This window comes from Alligator sinensis, unplaced genomic scaffold (genome assembly GCF_000455745.1).
Source record: "Alligator sinensis unplaced genomic scaffold, ASM45574v1 scaffold218_1, whole genome shotgun sequence".
NCBI classification, from domain to species: domain Eukaryota; kingdom Metazoa; phylum Chordata; order Crocodylia; family Alligatoridae; genus Alligator; species Alligator sinensis.
Window position 1 is genome coordinate 1,463,947 of NW_005842083.1, and position 19,924 is coordinate 1,483,870.

Here is a 19,924-nt window from a genome sequence, read left to right on the forward strand (position 1 = left end):
CCCCCCGCCCCCCAAAAAAATCAGTTTTGCTTTTTGCCACATTTTCAAGGAACACTTTGCTGCTTTTACATCTCTTCCAAAATATGGAAATAGTTTAATAACAAAAGTAATTACGTTTGCTCATGCCTTTAACATGATTGGGGTTCATTCTGGTTGCTAAAGCTACTCATGCGGAAACTAAAGCTTACCCTTCTGGATTCCACCCCTTCTAATTTTTTTTCAGGCAATGAAGTCATCATAATTATTTACCTTTGATCTTACAGTCATCTGTGACACCACATTAAGATATCACAAGTGAACAAGTATGACTTCAATGCATGGAAGAAAAAGAAAATGCAGCTACATGAAGCAGGGTTTTGTTTTAAACAAAAGTGAGGGGGAAAAGCCTTCCAGTGTTCACAAAGCAAAAGCACAAACTGCAGTAAAGTATAGTGATTTGTAAAGCCATTTTTAAAAACCTTGTTTAGTGCCTAAACCATAGTTAGTTCCTACTTTTTAAACTCTTCTCTTGATTCTCATGGGGAGGGGAGTTTAAATGTTTTAACCACCAGTTCCAAATTTCTGAACTAAATATAGAGTAACTGTACTTGAAGACTGTTGTGCTTCTGTACTATTCTTGTCTTTGTTTCCTTTTTTTGCATGTACAGGCTGTTCCACCACCCAACTTTGAGATGCCAGTTTCTATCCCAGTGTCCAACCACAACAGTTTGGTATACAGTAACCCAGTCAGCTCACTCGGTAACCCCAACCTTTTGCCACTGGCCCACCCTTCTCTGCAGAGAAATAGCATGTCTCCTGGTGTGACACATCGACCTCCAAGTGCAGGTAACACAGGTATGCTTTGTTAAATCCTATTTCTTTAACTGATCTTTTCTGGAAAATAACTAGTGTGTCTTTTTCACTTTAAACTGTACTAAAAGAGCAAGATCCTCTCAGTCATAACAGGTTTCCCAAAACTACCATGTTGAAAAATCAAAGACAGCTGAAAAAGTTCCTATGCCAAAATTAGAAAATAAAAATAACCCTGAAATAATGTTCTTGAAACAGATGAATATTGGCTAAGATTAAAGGAAATCAATAAAGGATAAAAGGGAGACGATTTGCTGTTTTACAAAAAAGGCAGCTCATCTGCTTGTTTCATGCAAGAATTCAGCAGACAGATTTCCATAAAATTTGAAAAAACAGTGTGGTCAAAGCAAGCCTGTCTTTTAAAAGTAAAATAGGCCTCTAATTACTGAAATCAACAGTTGAGAGGCTAAATGGAGGATTTGTGGTTATTTATATATTCAAAAGATCATTGATGGGTAAATGTTAGTCCATCTCCAAGCTGGAATGTCTTGTTGGATAAGCAATCAGTTTCTTTCTATGCTTAGTGATATATAGGGTCACCTCTGATCAGGATAAATGAGGATTAGTCTCATTCTTCCTGTCCAAAGCAATGTCATCCTTAAGGATTTTGAGTTCCATTCAAGGAACCATCCAAAGTCTCCAGTCCAAGGAAGAGTTAAAAAAAATCCTCAGAGCAACTGTGTGTGAAAGGGTTGAGAAATTTATAATCAACAATTAAGCAAATACATACTACAATTACATCATTTATAGTACCTTCACTGTTCACTGGCTTTTTCCAATAAAGTAGTATTTATCTTGTTTTTTTCTATTTCAATTAAAATTAAAATAAATATGCTTTACAAATGATTACGTATAGTCAGACTGAGTATAATTTTTTTTAATACTAGTGATTTTTCTTACGCAATGGAAAGCTGAAAATCTACAGGCATTTATTTTTAAGTTTGCCTGTCACCAGTGAACAAACATGATAGCTGTTAAAACTTACTAGGGGCACTTAAAAATGTTTTAACTATGGACATGAACTAGTGGACACTAAAGTCACTGAAGTCACTCAGGAATGCTTGTGAGCTTAAGATCAGGCCATCTGTGAGTAGAAAGCTGGTTAGTATTGCTTAAAGTGTTTGACTTTTGTGGTTTGGGTTGGGGTTTTTTTTTTGTTTCTATGTTTGTTTTTGGTTTTGGTTTCTTGTCATTCTCATTGTGACTTTTATTTAAAACCGTAGGTGGCCTGATGGGTGGGGACCTCACAACCGGTGCAGGCACCAGTGCAGGTAAAAGGAAGATCACTCATATTAAATATTATAAATCACTGGGGCACCAAAACAGATAGTTACTATAGACTTAGTCTTTAAAAAAATTGTATGTTGGGGATGATTTTTAAAGTGTTCAGCATTATTGTAGTTCTCTCAAGTCAGTGCGAGTTTTACCATCAACTTCAAGGGGATCAGCATTAGGCTAGTGTTCAGCACCATTCAAAACCCCACCCCTGATTGAAATCCCTGTGTAAAAATCTCTGGCCTTCTTCATTTTCCACTTAACCTCAAGGATTTCAATAAAAATCTTTGGGCCCAGTGATATAGCCCTTAGATAACCAAAAGTCCTAGTGAAAGTCAATTCTATTTGAAATCCTGACTCTTATTATATATATTTCAGCGAAGTGTTTAAGTATATGCTTCAGTTTAAGCACATTTAAACTGTCCCTGCTCAGCAAAATACGTTAGCATGTGCTTGAGTTAAGTACATGTTGTTTGTATTCTTTTTGAGCTAAAAAGGTAACAGTGAAAAGCCAGAAGTGAACTGTCACCTAATTTTAAGCATTTTCTTAAGTGCTTCATGGTATTGGTCCCTAGCAGACAAGGCGAATATTGGTTTATCCACTCACTGGCTGACTCAGAGCTGTATGGAAGATTAGTAGGGAGATCCATTTTGTGTACCATAAATCAGAGATAGCAATAATTGGTGATATATACAGAAGCTGAACCACTTGACACTGTACTTTAGCGGGACTTACTCCTGATACTTGAAACGCTATTTCTTTTTGGGCTGAGCTCTTCTCATCTTGCCTCAGATCACACCCTTTCATTTTTCATTGTGTGCAGATGACTTGCAGATGTTTGTGTGATACGTCTCTAGTAAGATTGAAACTGAGCAGCACTGTATCAAGAAACCACTTTCGACTAGTACTGCACCTTTGAGAGGTCATTTTATATTAACTTGGGACTAGAACTTACAGACAATAGGAACATAAGGCTTTTTGGTTGTCTCTCTTGTTTTCGTAATACCCATACTAGAAAATGACAATTTCCTTAATTATCTTTTGTTATTCTTTGTAACACAGCTGAAAAAAAAGATTTGGTCTGTTGGCGTTTGCATGTTATACCCTTCCTTGACAATTTACGTGATAGAAGTTTTAGATTCTGCAGCAATGAAACAGGGAAAGGAAATTGATTGCCCTATTAATGGGCTCCCTCTACTGGCTTGCTAAGACATGCCATTGTAGTACAGCCATGGGCTTGTCTGTTGTTTTAGAAAGGTGCTACGAATTAGTAAACAACATGTTTCTTTTAAATATATATATATTTGTGCACACTAAAATAGAAGTTATTCTAAATGTCTAGTTGTCTTTGTCATTCTTTATGCTCTATAAAACCTGTGTGTTATCATACGCATTTGGAGGACATATTCTTTTTACATGTATACTGTTTCTCTTTGAAATAAGTGTAATGAAAAGGAAAGAAAGAAGATAGGGAAAAATAGAGTGTTTGAGTTGCTTATTGGCAATAATATATACTTGACTTTCAAGCAATGTACCTTTGGAGTCATCAATTGATTTAGCTGTATGTAAGACAGACATTACTAAGAATGCATCATAAATATTTAATTGTATGAATAGTCTTTGTTCTTTATCTAGTAAAACACCAATACAGTTATGTTTGTCATGCCTTAAATTCAAAGCAATAGGAGGGATTTGATATAGTTATGAAGGAAGATGAGAGGTCATTATAAGGCTGAATCATCTGCCTCAGTAGCATCATTCAACAATGCTACTATTTTGGAGAGCGCTCTCTCTGTCTCTCTCTGTCTCTCTCTCTCTTAAGGGTACAGAAGAATAAACATCAAAAGTTCTCTTTGTTCAACACTTTTTGTAAGAAACAGAGACCCCTGTGTTTTTTCCATTTGGCTTCTTAGATGCTCATAGCATGATCATGTGGTTTAATCTGTTAGGGTTCACATTTTTCACTATATTATAACTTTATAAATTTGCATTTTTCTGCAGCACCTAAAAATAGCATGGATTTAAAATAATACACTCCAATGAGAAGAGTTGAGTTAAGAGTTCCATTTCAGTCACTACAAAAATGAAACTTTTTTTTATTGTTAACACAAGGGCATCAGTTTCTGCATTGCTTTAACAAATTACATGATAACTAGAAAATGGCAAACGGAATAAGCTACTTAGGTTAGGTAAGTCCGTGTTTTGAAAACTATGTTATTTTGTTGGTTTGAATTGTTCCAAGTAATAACCCTGAAATCATCCACAGTTTTACCTTGGGAGTCAACCCAAGACATAAATAGAACTGCAGAAAGCTGACTGCTTCTTTATTATCCTATACAACCAAATACCAGTAGTGGTATTTTTAACTAAAACCAAGGTTATCTCAGGTTTGTTAGTATAAATTTGTTCTTATTCCAACACTGGTTGGACAGTTGATATCATGTGACAGTAGCAACTGCCAACAAAATTAGTGTGAACTTCCCATTTTGTATAGTTGCTAAATTATAAATATAGCAGTGTCTTTGGTGTCATTCTCTTAAACCAGAGACCTTTGATTGAAAGAAAGAACAAGAGTCCTTTGGACCTAAAACAGTATGTTCTCAATCCACGTTTTAGTTACACCCTTCAGTTTAACCCATAGCTAACATGAAAACGAGGTGACATGCTACTTGGTAACATAGTAAAGTTTATGAAGTGATTTTAAGTTTTAAGGAGACCGTTACTCTTAGATGTAAACCATGTAAGTTATGGGTAACTTGACAAGAAGCAAATCATGTCCATTAGTTGTTTTTAGCACTGTTTGTTAATTAAGCTGTAGTTTGACTCAATGTTGAAAGTCTAGTAAAAGGATAAAGATTTCAAAAAATGGTTGACTGCTTTTTAAATCATAATGCTTCTGTTTATCTTGGAGGCCTTTCTTTGCAAGTATATGTTTGATCTCATGGTTAGAACTATCTCTGAGGTTGGGTTACATTTTGCAGTTTATTCCACAATGAGACCATTGGATAATGAACATTTTTTTCCTCTTTTTCTATTTAACTTTTCCAGTCCATGTAACTAGGAATATATTGTGAAGGTATTTCAGCTCAATATTTTCTTGTATAAAACAATGAATCCACCTTAGTCAACAGACTTTCTTCAAGTTTACAACCCCATAAATAATAATTATAATTATAATAATAGCAAAAATAAAATAAAATCTTTAAAGACAGTCTAACATACTTAAAATGGACTCTAGTATTTTCCTCAGAAGTATCATTTTTATTGTGTTTCTATACTTTTCTGTAATTTGCTCTTCTGTCAGTTCCATTTAATCTCTACCATCTTTCTTAAGCCACATGGCTAAATTTTCCAAAATATCTAGAGATTTTGGGACCTGATTTTCAAATGGTACTAAGTACTCATCTTCTGTATGTGGCCTCTTTACAGTAACTCCAGTTGGACACTAAATCATTAGTCACTAAAAAATTACTAGTCATTTCTAGAAACCCAGTTTCTTTTAAAAACTTATTCCCATAATAATCTATAGATCATGAGGAGGGCAGTGAGTACTTAAGGGGGGATACAGTACAACCCCTCTTCTGGAACTTAAATACAGTTTACCAATAGTCATCTCAGCTTTGGCCGGCTTGAGTCTGGGATCTCTCAGTCAGAACATGCTATGCTATACCATTAGGTATACTTTTCCTGGTCACGTACTGACTGTGCATGAATGCATTATATATTCTGTTAGCCTTTCAAACCAAATAGAAATGTGTGTAATAGTCATTTTTAATTTATAAGCCATCAGGTGAGAAGAATTATGGGTGGCACCCTTTCAAAAATACAATTAAAGTATGATTTACAAAAAAGAAACAATATTTCTAAAAATGCTGTGAGCTTTAGTGAGGGCAGTCAGGTTGGGATTTCCAAAGGCAACTAACTGTTTTGGTCTCCTTTGATATCAAACTAAAACAAATTTATGCTAAACAACACAAATCAAACAAATTATACAAAAATCCTTTAACCTTTCTCTCAGGATGTGCTTTGGTGTCTGTAAAGAGGAAGATAATTCATAGGCCATAAGTATGGATTATGTTAAAAATAAAAAGAAGAAGAATGCTTTTTCAGACAAAAGCTTGTCTGATTTTTATCCTAGCTGTATACTTGGTCCAATAAAAGGCATCACCCAAACAAATTGTTGCCTCTTAAATAAATACATAGGAAACTACTATTATTAACATCATCCTTTATGTTCTAGTAGCATTTAGCATTCTATCTAGCAAGGTAGAATCCCTATTGTGCTAGGTGCTGTACATTTGCATAGCACATGGCAGTTCCTGCCACAACAACTTTACAATCTAAAAGAAAGAGCTTGCAAATATTTATTATATGATTCTGACATTTACCCAGATCATGATGGATCTTCAGTTCATTTAGGCCTGTGCCCAAGACCTTTTCATGCCATATTTAATTAATCAAATAATTTGGGAAATGTTGGGAAAACGCAATAACTGTTAGATTATTCTATTTCCCTTCTGATTTTTGAACTTTCAAAGGGTTCTTCTTTAACTATAAAAATTGTTTAATATAACTTAGATTTTCCAATTATCATTTGACTCCCAGAGACAAGTCTTTAAGGAAAATACCAGATATAGTGTGAATCATGTTCAGAAGCACATTAATGCACGGGCCCTTAGGGCCCTGCCCTTGGGAAATGGCAGGTTTCCCCTTGCAGGCAGGCAACATTCTAGACTGCAAGGGGTCCTGCTTGAGGCTGCCAGGAGTGGGATGCAGGGCATGTCCCATGCACATGCTGCACACATGCAGATAACTAGGAATACAGCTGTGCAGTGTGCAGGGCAGCTCCCTGCAGGTAAGTCTATGGAGGGGGAAGGGGAATTGTAGCGGGGTAACAGATTAAGGCCTCCACAGTGAGGTAGGGAGAGGGAGTAAGGGAGGGAGACTAGGAATACAGTTGCACAGAGTGCAGAGCAGCTCGCTGCAGGAAAGTCTATGGAGGGGAAGGGGAATGGGGGAGGTAACAGATTGAGGCCCCCACAGTGAGGGAGGGAGTGGGGCAGGGGCTTGGGCTGGGGGTGCTGCCCATCCAGGGCACTGCATGGGACTGGGACTGAGGCAGAAAACGGGATAGAGCCATGGGTGGCACGTCGAGGAGGCATGTGGGATGGGGGGGGGCAACTCCCTGCTGCTGCACAACCCTCCCAGGGGAAGCATGGGTAGGTGTGTGTGCCCCCTTATATTTGTGTGGAGGATGGATGAAGGCTGCTCGCTGTGGACTTGACACTCTCTGCTTTGCTGCCTTTCCCTTGGGAGCCCTGTGCTGGCTGTGCACTCCCTGCCCACACGGCAGCAGCGGGGCAGCGAGTTGTGCCTCCCACTGCCGGGAGGGCAGGGAGCACATAGCTGGCACAGGGCCACTGGGACAAAGGCAACAGAGCGGAAAGCCCCAAGCCCACAGCGGACAGCCTGCTCCATTGGCAGCTTTACCAGCAGGAGGGGAAGGGGCCCCTCCCCCTGCTGACGTCCAGCTCCCAGGACCCAGGGCCCCAGCTGCAGGGGAGGAGTTACATGATACATTCATGTTTATAATGGGGTGTAGGGGGCCTCCAATTTTCTGTTTGCCCAGGACCCCAATAAATCTTAATCCGCCAGTGCACATGTTAGTTATAAGAACTGACAATACTACATCTTGTTTGATAGGTGCAAGATACAGAAAATCTTGTTCTTCAAAATTGCTGAAATTCAAACCTATATGAATTGTGTACAAGACCTATGTACTATTTTAAGTCCCATTTGGTCCTTTTGCAGCTGATGAAATGCATAAATATCATGTTAGTTTTTTTCAGAGAAGGGAATTTCGCCTACTCAATTATTTTGGAAGCAATTTTTCAAGAATGAAGGCTGCTGTCAATGCACACGGATCACACACTGACCAATAGTTTCACCAAAAAAAGGAGACTGTATGCATTATCAACAAAGTGGTGTGCATATATATGTGTGCATGCAAGTACATTCTTGGTGTAGACCTCAACCCCTACTTCATGAAACTTTGGCCTTTACTAAGTTTCCAATAGTTGCATAAGTGTTGAAGTGATAGATTTTTACTTGTTCTCTGTCTTACGTTCTCTCTAATTCACAATGTCTCAATATTTGTATTTATAAAAAAGATAGATTTGAAAGGATTGAAGGCAAAAAGTCCTATGATCATGAGTAATGAACAGTTATCTGAGTCATACAGATATGCAGTTCCTTGGAAGCAGAATTTTAAAGACAAGCAGGATGGCTTTCGTTTATATATGACAAGCGCTTTAAAATAGTCCTTTAGGAATATATGCCCAAACAATAACTTGGAATTATTGGATGAAATCCTGGGTTCCATTGAAATCACTGGGGGTTTTGCAAATGACTTTAGTGAGTCCAAGATTTTACCCATTGTATTTTCTATACTGCCTGCACAGAAGGCATCATGCTGTCTTTTTCCACTGTATTCTGCAATCTGTTTCTTTGTCCAGAGACAGAGAGAATATAAGGAAGCATAGCAAATCAGCAAACATCTGGATTTCATGCTTACTCTTGAGTAATGAAAGAGATAGTTGATGCCTCCTGAATCTTGGAATGCAGCTATGCCTTTGCTCTGGGAACGAAAGCAAAAAATTAATTTAGCCTTTTATTGCTGGGAGTACAAATCTTACAGTATAGCAGCATGTACATTGTACACGTTCTTGACAATATTGAGCTCTTGCCCTTTATCTTTTAACATGATCCCCAGTTAAAGTATTCAGGCTGTAGATTCCAGTTGTTGTCCATACATTTGCAAACTGATAACAGTGGAGCTGTTGCCCAGAGTTTCAAAAAAATCAGAAAAGTTAGGGAAGGGTTAATAGCTACTTTGAACTCAAGTTTGTATCTTCTGGATTTTTAGAACTATTTTTTAAGATTTTATCGTCATATAGTATACACAAGTATATACCATACGTTGTCCTTTTATTAGTATATTTATTCTAACAGAAATGTTGGAGAACTAGGAATGTGTGATTTGTGATTAGAACATGTAATCAGAACATGATGTAAAACTGCGTTCTGCATGTCTTCAGCAGTTATGCATATTACAAAAATATGTAATTTAACTAAGATGCCACTTACCACTGTTTATGAAAAATAAACCATCACCAATATATTTAAAATATATTCTGGAAACTGAAAATTACATTTTCATATTCTACACTGACCTAAAATGCGAGGACCTGAAGAAGAGTGCTTTACACCCAAAGCTTGTCAAACATCTCTCCTAGCTATGCAGTTGGTCCAATAATAGATGTTACAAAAAATACTTGCCTCTCATACACTTCCTGGACCATCACAGCTGCAACAGCACTTCAACTCTACTAAAATTGGAGTTGATTCTTATCCTGAAATATTTTTCCTAAATGGTGTAGCATTATTTTCCCCCAAAAAGGTCACTGATTTCAAATAGCTGAAGAAGTAAATGAGTTGTCCTGAGTTTTAAAAAGGCTTTCAAGCAGTCATGTGTAGAAAAGTGCAAGAATAAAGTCTACAGAGTCATGTTTTTCCCTTGATATAGTTGCCAGTAATGTGTTTTCCCCATTATATAAATCTGTTTGATCCTTGTTGTGATTTAACACTCAAGGGCAGTTCACGTGAAAGGAAAGAAAATATAGCTTGTTAGTTGCATAGGAAGGACATGATTGCAACTCCCCATGTGTGAGCATGCAAAATGGAGAGACTGATTTATCACATACTCAGATGTATACATGCTTAACCACTTTACTGGATAAGGAATTAATTTCTTATGGAAATTGGACAGGCAGGTCCATGAGAATCTTATTTCTAAAGCTAGATTTTAAAAGAGCTCATAATCAGATTTCCAAGATGTTAGCACCCACAGTTGGTAACATGTAGTCAAAATAACTCCTCCCCTTTTTAAGCACTGAAATAAGGACAGATTTCAGAATAGCTCCACACCCAATAGCTCTAACTGCTACTATCTGCCAGGATTTTGAGCACTGATTTCTTTTCAGGCTCTGACCCTGGGGTGCTATAATTTACATGTCTAGTGCTTACAGTAGCACTGTACTCCATAAAAGGCTGAAAAGACAGTGACATGGGAACCACACAGGTTTACCCCTCATTTTACATAGTACCCATATCTCAACAAAGGCAGGACATGCCTGGCTGCTATCACCCAGCAAGGCCAAAGGTCCACCTGAGCCTTAGCAGCCACTGGGCTAACATGGTTAAGGTGAACAGCTTCTATAGCCAACAGTACACAGAGGAGTGATACAACTAGCATAACATTTAGCTGTCTTTAACTTCCTAATCTGCATGACAGGCCCCATTTACAGCTGTGTCAACAGGTGCTAGCTCAGTGATTCTCAGCCGGGGTTCAGCGTCACATTGGACTCACTCAAGATCTCTACAAGGAAGCTGCAGTACCCGGCCCCTGTGTATAGAGAGATTAAGATGTTTTGGGGCCCTGCGCAAGAAAAGAATGAGGGGGGAGGGGGGCTTCTCCTCTCCCCACAGGACCCAGGCTCCAGCAGGGGAAGGAACCTCTTCCTTTCTTAGTGCTACTGCTGTGGAGGTACGGACCTGGTTCTCACACACTCATTGGCAAGTATGGAGAGCAATGTGGAGTAAGTGAGGAAATTACTTATTTGCATGTTCATTTACATATTTGCCAGGTATGCAAAATGAGTATGCAAATGAGTCTTCTTTGCCTGCTTTGATGCCTGCTTTGTATTGCTCACCATGGCTGGCTGGTGAGAATGGGGTCAAAAAATGAATAACTATCATATACCCAGTACCACTGCCCCTCACACCCCCTGGCAACCAGGCTCATTTGTTAATCTGCCTATGCAAAGAAGTAAGTACACCACTTGCTCCTCTCCCTGCACAGTACCCCACACCTGCCCCAGCATCCTTCAGAGAACAGTTTACACAGCTGCCCCCAGCCACCCTGGTACCAGATGCTCTAAGCAGCACACTCTGCCACAGGTAGGGAGATGTAGGGCTGCTGCTGAGCCATGATTTTCAGCCTAGCTCACCCCCTCCCCTGGTCCTCATATGCTACCAGGGCCAGAGGGAGGGGCTACAGAAGCAGAGGTTCTGGTCCCCAACATGCAAGGAGCAGTTGTGGAGGCAGTGGCTGCATTTAGCACCTCAGGTACATACCAGGGATGAGGAGGTACACACCTCCTCCTGGACCTTCTGTATTTTGTTCCTACCCCACCTTCACCTCTGCTTCCCTAAGTACTCCCTGCAGGCCATGCATGCAGCCCAGCATTTTGTCCCGGCCACCTGGGTGTCCCTAGGGTCTACACAATTGGCCCCAGGAGGGTATCATCCTGACATAACTAAACACAGAAGCTGCCCTGCCGGTTCCCATCAGTGACCTAAACCCAGGTGTGGGGAGTCCAGGTGCTGCAGTGGGAGCAAGCATCCACAGGGCCCAGCAGAGCTGGGGACATGTCCCTTTTAGTAGTCTGAAGAGGAGAACATCATGTATCATGTCATATCATATAGTAATGCAATGCATTAATGCATGACTTAATCTTAGAATTGTAATGTTTACACTATAATATTCATACTATATTTATATTAGTTTTTTTTAAAATAGGGTGCCATAAAATTGTGAGATTTAGAGGAGTCCCTTCAGTCCAAAAATACTGAGAATCCCTGGGCTAGCCTTTGGCACAACTGGGGAGTGTGATTCAAACCTACATATCTACAGCTGCAACAAGATGTCTTAACCCAAGGGTGGGCAATTATTTTGGCTGGAGGGCTGCTTAACGAGTTCTGGTGAGCTGTTGAGGGCCGCAAAGGTAGCCCTGCCCTTGACGGTTGCCCTGCCCCCTGATCGCCATCTTGGGACCAGAAGTCCCTCCCCTAACCCCTGATCTTTGCCAATAGAAGTCCCTCCCTTTGTCCCCAGAAGTACGTCTTTTGGCAAGGCAGTTTGCCATCTTGAAACCAGAAAAAAAAAACTATATAATAAAAATCAAACATCTAAAATAACATATTTTAATTTGATTTTTAAAAATATTTTTGTCCTGATTTGTGTGCCCACCATTGCACACAGCCCCTGCCTACCAGCAGCAGCAGCAGGCAGTAAGGCCTCAAGGTGCTCATGGCCTGTGGCAGGCAGAGCCCCGCAGTGGCACATGGTCCCAGCAAGCCCCAGGATTACACATGGCTGGGCTGCCAGCTCCATCACGCAGGGCTCACATGTCCACGCCCCGCACCACCAGAGGAAGCACCATACGATGAAGCCAGCAGTACAGCTCATGGGGTTTAGCCAGGGCAACAGGGGCAGGAGCAGATCCAGGCCAACTTCATAGCGTAGAGCTACCCACCATTCCCCATGACCTGTGCGTGGCAATGAGCAGTGCTGGGCCACTGGCTACATGATGTGGGGCTCCCCATAGAGGCACATGGCTCAGGCAGAGAACCCAGGAACTGCATACGAGCCTTGTGGAGCCCTACGTAATGGAGCCAGGTGGACTCTGCGCCCCTGCCGGTCTGGACTCCCTGCTTCTGCTGCCCTGCCCTAAACCCCCACCACCTGCAGCCCTGGGACACCGTTGCAGGCCCCATGTTCCATCCAGCTGCTACTGTGCTCTTGCCCACTGCCCCTCCCTTCCCCCTCCCGCTGTCCCCCACCCGCTTGACGCCACTCCCACCCTTCTCCTACCTCCACCTGCTGCCGCCACTACCCTTCCCCTGCACCCACTCCCACCTGCCACGGCTCTTCGCCACCGCTTCCCACCCTCCCACCATTGCTCCCCCTCCTACCACCCTTCACTGCCACTTGCCTACCTGCAGAGCTGGGGTCATCAAAGCTGTCCTGCAGGCAAGGGTGGGAGCACAGTGCACACTGCCCCCGTGGGAGTGAGCAGGGCTCACCTGCATGCAAGCATAGCAGGAGCATCCCTGGGCTGGACCGCATACAGTGAATTGGTAGGCATCTGCATGCGGGCGAGATGAAATTGCCTGGCAGGTCAGATTCAGCCTACAGGCTATATTTTACCCACCCCTATCTTAACCATTCAGGGTCCCTCCCCTGCACTTCTGATGTTGGTTTTGCTATCCTTAACTTCATACACATTTAAAAAGATGTAAATGTGAAACCCAGTTTGTTTTGCACGTGAGTGGATTTTCTCATTAATTAAAATGAAGTGACTGAGCTGATCAGGTGGATATCCAAGCCAAATAACGTAGTATACACACACACACACACACACACACACACACACACACACACACACACACACACACAAATTTAGATGTATAAACCTAATAGAGCAAAACAGTTTTGCTGAAGCAGAAACAAATGAATCAATACAATTAGAGGCAAAGATATAGGAAACATAATGTTTTCCTGCATTAGAGTAATGTAATCCTAAATTTCTTAAACCAGATGCCATTAAGAAATTAGCCATTAAGAAATTACCAAACATAGCAAATTGTATGGAGCTATGAACAGGTTTTATAAGAACCAATGATAAGAGTATTGACAATGGCAGCTACTTTGTGGTGAGTGGATGGAGGGGGAGCAACACTAAGACTCTGCTTGTCTTTCCCTCCATTTTGATATGTAGCACAGAAACCAGGGGCAGGGAGAGCAAAGTTAGCTTTAAATAGCTCAGCTATACACACACAGTCTTGTAAAGCCATTCAGATACCTAGGTAAATTAGAACCAACTCAGGGTTTTTAATGTATGTTTCAGTTGCACAGTTCCCCTAGAGTCTGCCTGCCTATCTAGAATAAGTAATGTATGCTACACTCTAGTTACATCCTCATATTCTCCCCTGTTCTAAGGGATGGGAGGGTGGCTACCTTAAATGTTCTGAAATTTTGATTCCTGGCCAAGCAACCTACATAAATAAGTATACCCCTTAGATATTCCCACTTGGTATCCAGCACATCAAGTCCCCTTCTAAGGATAGATGCCTAGCTGACAAGGGCTCATATTATGGTGGTGGTGCCACACACCTCTTATAGGAAGTCCTAGGCACTAGAGTACTTACCCAAGACATGGGAGCTCTCCTTATTTTGAAAAGATTCAAACCAACTTCTCCCAGAACAATGTCTTAATCACCAGGCTATATAATAGCCTCTATAGGAGCTTCTTCCTTCCCTCCTGTTGAAGCTGGACCTCTGGTAGGCAGTTATGCAGGAGTTATGAGGACATGAGAGTAAACGAGAGAGCCTGATTCTGTAGCATTCAGACATGAGTGGGTTAAACCTGGGTTCTGATTCCTACTGCCAAGTCTGGTTATGCATTTTCAATTAGACAGTTCTTGGTTAAAAATAGAAATTACCCTACAAAATAAGCACCTACTCGACTAAGTATCTAGCTTTTCTGTTGCTAATAAGAGTATGTGGCTAGAGCAATTAAATCTTCTGCCTTTTTACATTCTTAGGGCAGGTGGCCATAACTTGTACCTAAACACCATCATCCTGTTTCTCCAAAGACCCCAAATCCTCCCATGTACAGCATAACTGCAGTCTACTAGGCTCTCCCAGCAATGATACTGGTACCTTAAGCTGATGCACTGGTATGGATTAATGAGAGAGAGATTGTAAAATGCTAACATTGATGGTAAAATGCTAACCTCACATCATACTGTCATTTTAGTTTCTAAATTGACATAGCCCTTTTATTACTGTAAGAAAAGTGAAAATAAAGAATTGTTGTGATACTTTCGCCCCATCCCCAAAACTCTTATCCCTTTCTTTCTATTCCACACAAAATCAGTTGTTACTTCACAAAATGCTTTAGAATTCTTTCATTCAAAGTCAGTAGATTTTACACACCACATCTGTCTTGGTCTGCTCCCTGTAATTCAGTAGAGAGGGTCCATTAGTGTAACAGTGTGGGAATGAGCGGGTATTTTAATGTAAAGATTTTCTTCTCCTGGGTGAACAAATTTCTACGTTGGTTTTCTTCTGCCACTTCCATTTAGCTAAGGTAATGTATTGTGAAATGACTAACAGATGCAATATGTGAATAAAAACCTTCAATTAGTTCCTTTAAAAATTATGCTGTAGGTGAAGACAAGAATGATTTCCTGGCTATAGTGCATTATGGTTGCTATCCGTTTGTTTTGGTGATAACCAGCATTTACTGTTCCATCAGTATGTGTGCATTAAAAATAACAGGTGTTTTCACACATGCTGTAAAGGTGAGGAGGAGGAGGGAGCTTTAATTAAAATGACTCTGAGAACTGCTCTAATAAACCTCTCGCAGCATCTCCTGTATCAGCATCCTCGCACTTCAAAATGGCAGTGGGGGACACTTTAACTAAAGCTCGTCAAATGAGCTTTAGTTAAAGTTCACCCACCACCATTTTGAAGCATGGGAATGCTGATACATGGGACACAGAGGCTTGCTGGAATGCGCTAATGAGCACACGTCCTAATTACAGTGCATTGGAGCAGCCTCCCTGCATGTCTACAGGCACCCAAGAATTGTATACATGGAGTAATTGAAAGGGCAACCTAAATTCTTCATCATTATTTATTTAATTCTTGCTTAGGAAAAATTCCTCTTCTGGTCAGTGGAGTCTCTGAAGAATACTGAACTGTGTGTAAAATTACGAAGACTTCTATTACTGGCTTCCTTCTTTTCTAAGTTATTTTTCACCCATCATAAATTTCAAGAGCAGAGAGAGGTAGTTAGCCACATTAATCTGAAGTCAGGCAGAAGGCAGAATAGAGTTGATAAGACAGGAAGATGCTTAGCTCATGAAGTGTGCTCTTGCTCATGAAAGCTTGTGCATCTTTGATTCAGTTAGTCTATAAGGTGCTTCTGTACCCTGCCTTCTGCATAAATTTCAGGGTAACATAGCAGCATAATTAGGTCACTTATACACACTGTATCATTCTACATTTCTTAGTATTTTTGGAAGGCCTGCTGGTCAGGTAACAGGATTAAACCAATAGTGACATACAGACAGGGACAACCCATAAAAAGGAAGTCCGTATATTCTTCTCTGAAAATTTGTGAGGTAGAAACTAGCAGGTAGTGAATAGTAACTCTGACAACTTGAAATTACTGCTGGACTTGTTGAATCTTACACAAGTATTGAACAACTTTTTCTTATTACAGTTAATGAGAAGTAGGTGCCAGTGGTTCTCAGCAGCTTGGAAATTTTCAGCCCTAAATTGCTGGTGTTAAACATTGAGCTTTCCAAAGAAAGCACTGATTTATTTTGTGTTACATTAGTAATTCCTCAGGAATATATTAGGTTTTTGATGATGATGCTTGGTTAGGTGTTTTGGATATGGGGGAAGGGAGGTTTGTTTTGTTTTATTTGTTTGCCTAAGTAATAATCCATTTGTAAAAATCAGAAATTTACATAGGGTTCACTGTCCAGTTTGGGCAAACATGTTACAGGGAACATGTCTACACTTGCACTTTAATGCACAATAGCCTATTTTTCTCCAAATTAAAGCAGTGCATTAAAAAAGTGTTACTACGCTAACACAGAGTATAAAATGCTACTGAGCATTAAGTGTCACCTAAAAAAATGTGCATTTGCACTACTTTGGTACCTCACATTGGAGGTATTACATTTAGTGCACATTAGGAAAAGTGCATTAATGCACATGTAGATGCACCTAGTGTCTTTTAAGACTCTCAAATATGAACCCAAACCAGCAATCCTTACTCGTATGGCTCTAAAGTATGTAAGAGGTTTAAGAACTATTCTTGAATACTGACTATAAAAGGTTTAAAATACTGGGTGTATCTACATGTGTACTTTACTGCAGAGCTAACTAATTAGCTCTGCAATAAGGTGTCACCCTCTACATACGTGCCTGCATTAGGACATAGTAAATTAATTAACTCTGGTGTAGGACAGTACTGTCTAGGATGAGTACTGTCCTACAGTGGAATAGTTATGTGCTCTGAATTGCACACGTAGATGGTGACTGGTGCTGACTGGGCTTTGTGCCCCAGCCAGCTCCTCCGCAGCATGTTGAGCCAGGGTGGAGCAACCCAGAGTAGCCTGGCTGCTCCAACCTGGCTCAGTGTGCTGCAGTCCTGGGCACACATGTAAATGCTGCACCTGGGAGAAATAAATTTATTGCTATGCGCTAATTGTATGTATAGATACACCCAATGAGTGTTGTCTAACACACTTCACATCTTTAAATTCATACAACAGAGAAGTTAGCATTTAAAATAATAAGTACTCCACCTTAAAGTAACCAAGGAAGTCTATTTCAAGTAGTTCAAGTAGTCTTTCCTTCAGTGGTTAACAGTCTGTATTAATTAGCATTGACTGAGTAGTCCTTAATACATAGTCTTCCTTGGATCTAAAAAAGTTCTAAAAAGAGAAATCATTGGTTTAATCCTGTGGTCTTTACTTAAGTCAAAAGTCACGGGGAGCTTTTCCAGATTGCTGATTTTCTACATGCTCAGAGAAAGGCTTCTATAATCAGAAAACATTTCCCTTTGTAATGTGCAGCTAGCCCAAATAAAAAGTTTGACATTACGTTTCATGGCATCTGCTGCTCCGCCACTATGTATCTCAATACAGTTCTTTTTTATGTATGTAATCATCTTTACGTATTGAAAGCAATAAAACAAAAAATCCCTAGAAAAAAGCAATGTGTTCTTAAAACTTTGGGAATTGAAAGTGCTGTAAATTCTGACGTATGTCCTTTAAAACTTGTACATCTACGTGCTTTTATTTTCACTACGCATTACAAATTGTAACTGTAATGTTTAAAAATGTTCTATTCCAGTGAAAATATGGCTTTTTACCAAATAAAAATGTAAAGCAAACTTGCTTAAAAATCCATCTGTTCTTCATTTTCTTATAATCTATAATCAGGAAATCCATTCATACATGACATATAATTTTTGCGCTTTCTAGTGGGTAGTGGAATGTGATGTTCTGCGTACAGTCACTTCTAAATTGATAATTGTCCAGGCGGAGTGTAATTTTAAAGTATAGGATGAAGAAAGGTTTAATCTGTATATTAGAAGCCTTATACAGTTTTTTGCCTCTGAATGTAAATAAGACCATTCTCTTTGGTGAATTTATCTGACGGTGGGACAGCTGCCTCAGAGCAGGCCACAGCTTTCTGAGTAAGAAAGAGGATGCGGTTTAAAGAGCTAGTTTAAATGCAGGCTCTTCTTAGCTGTATACCGCATGTATGTATTCATCATTGATTTTCAAATGATGGGTTTCTATATCGTCGGTTTAGAGTCCACAGCCTTACATTCCTGAATCCACATTATGCCAAAAGAATAACAATTTGGTAGCTGGAAGGAGAAATGGTTATTATATGGCTCCAAAATGCTAGCTGGCATAATATGCCAAGAACAGCAGAAATCCACTGGTAAAGAGAAGATTGCAGTAGTTCTTAAAAATAATTTGATGTTCTAAAAATATAAATGTAAGAAATGTCATCACTGTTCAAAATATTTTACATCAGTAGAGTAAATACATAAAAAAAAAAAATCTGGCTGATATTTTTGAATAACATATTTTTTAAATCATGTGAATATATTCCTGCTCTTATTTTTTCATTTAATACATCACTATAGCTTGATACAATCTTTTGTGAAGAATTATAATTTCATAGAAAATTATAATGTTTCAAATGTTTCTTTTCACCAAAAGTTGCAAGCACAGACTATGGTTTATGGTGCTTACTGGAATATTGCAGAAAGTTTACGGTAGAATTATGAAAAGGCATATTATTTGAGTGAAGCAGCTTCATTTTCACACATTGAACATGCTTGTCTGTCATATTGCAAAACATTTTCTAAAGCAGTTTTAATGCCTTTTAAACAAATAGCTCCTATGCATAAACTGGTATCAGAGAAAACCTTGCTTATGTTTCAGTTGCTTAAATAGATTACCACAATTTCTGTTTTTCTTTAATTCTTCCATTTTTCCAATTACTAAGATAAATTTCATCTGATTGTTTGTTTAAATTAGAGCTCACATGAGTAAATCATGTTCCATTTGTCATAGTGAATTCCTGTCTTTTAAAAAGCACATAGTTGTTTCCCCAAAAATACCATCTTTAAAATGTACTTCTTTCAACCTGCATCTCTTGAATAACTCAGAGCATTAATTAAAGCTTAAAATATAGCAGATCCATATTCAAAATAATTGTTCATTAAAAAATAGTGACACTAAATGGAATATTCTTGCAAGCACTCTATTTTGGTTTTGATAAGTGTAAAATCCACTTTTTTAATTAACACATTTTATCTCACTATCTGTAGGTTGTTTGTAAGGAGCTAAACAGCCAACTTAAAAAAGAGGGATTTTTTTAAAATAAATATTTCTGAAGTTTTTCTACTGTGTTAAATGTTTATCTTCTTTTCACCAAGAATCTAGAAAGAAATTATGCTTGATTTAATGGATAAAGTTAGTCTAATGTGTTTGCATATTAAAATTATGACTGGATATTATTAGTGTTCAGCTTTTTTTCCCCACAAATTGAAAGGCTCCATTATACCAAAAGGATTCCTTCTTTTATTTATTGCCATTTTCATGGTTTCTCCCACAGACTTCATCAAATAGACCTCTTTCTCAATACATCTCTCTGAAGTAGAGCTATCATCCCCTTTTTTACAAAAAGAGAAACTGAGGCACATAATAACTACATGATTCCATGATCTCTCAGGAAGACTGTGATAGGCTAAAAATGAGAACCAAGGTTTTCTGATTCATAGGTCTTTGTCTTGCCCACAAGCCCATCCTCCAGCGCTATTTTTAGGCTATGTATTTCTGCTTGCTAGT

The 19,924-nt window shown here is 39.4% G+C and overlaps 1 protein-coding gene across 16 annotated transcripts in view; it reads left to right on the forward strand.

The window, feature by feature from the left end:
- MEF2C (myocyte enhancer factor 2C) overlaps window positions 1–19,924 on the forward strand; it is a 169,438-nt gene that overhangs the window by 130,733 nt on the left and 18,781 nt on the right. For 14 of the 16 annotated variants that reach the window (XM_025204466.1, XM_006023836.2, XM_025204471.1 and 11 more), the window contains 2 exons: window positions 648–834; window positions 2,073–2,120. In XM_025204466.1, the coding sequence (XP_025060251.1) occupies window positions 648–834; window positions 2,073–2,120 (235 nt within the window). The remainder of the gene's footprint in view (window positions 1–647; window positions 835–2,072; window positions 2,121–19,924) is intronic. The other 2 variants (XM_025204467.1, XM_025204470.1) reach the window with 1 other exon arrangement.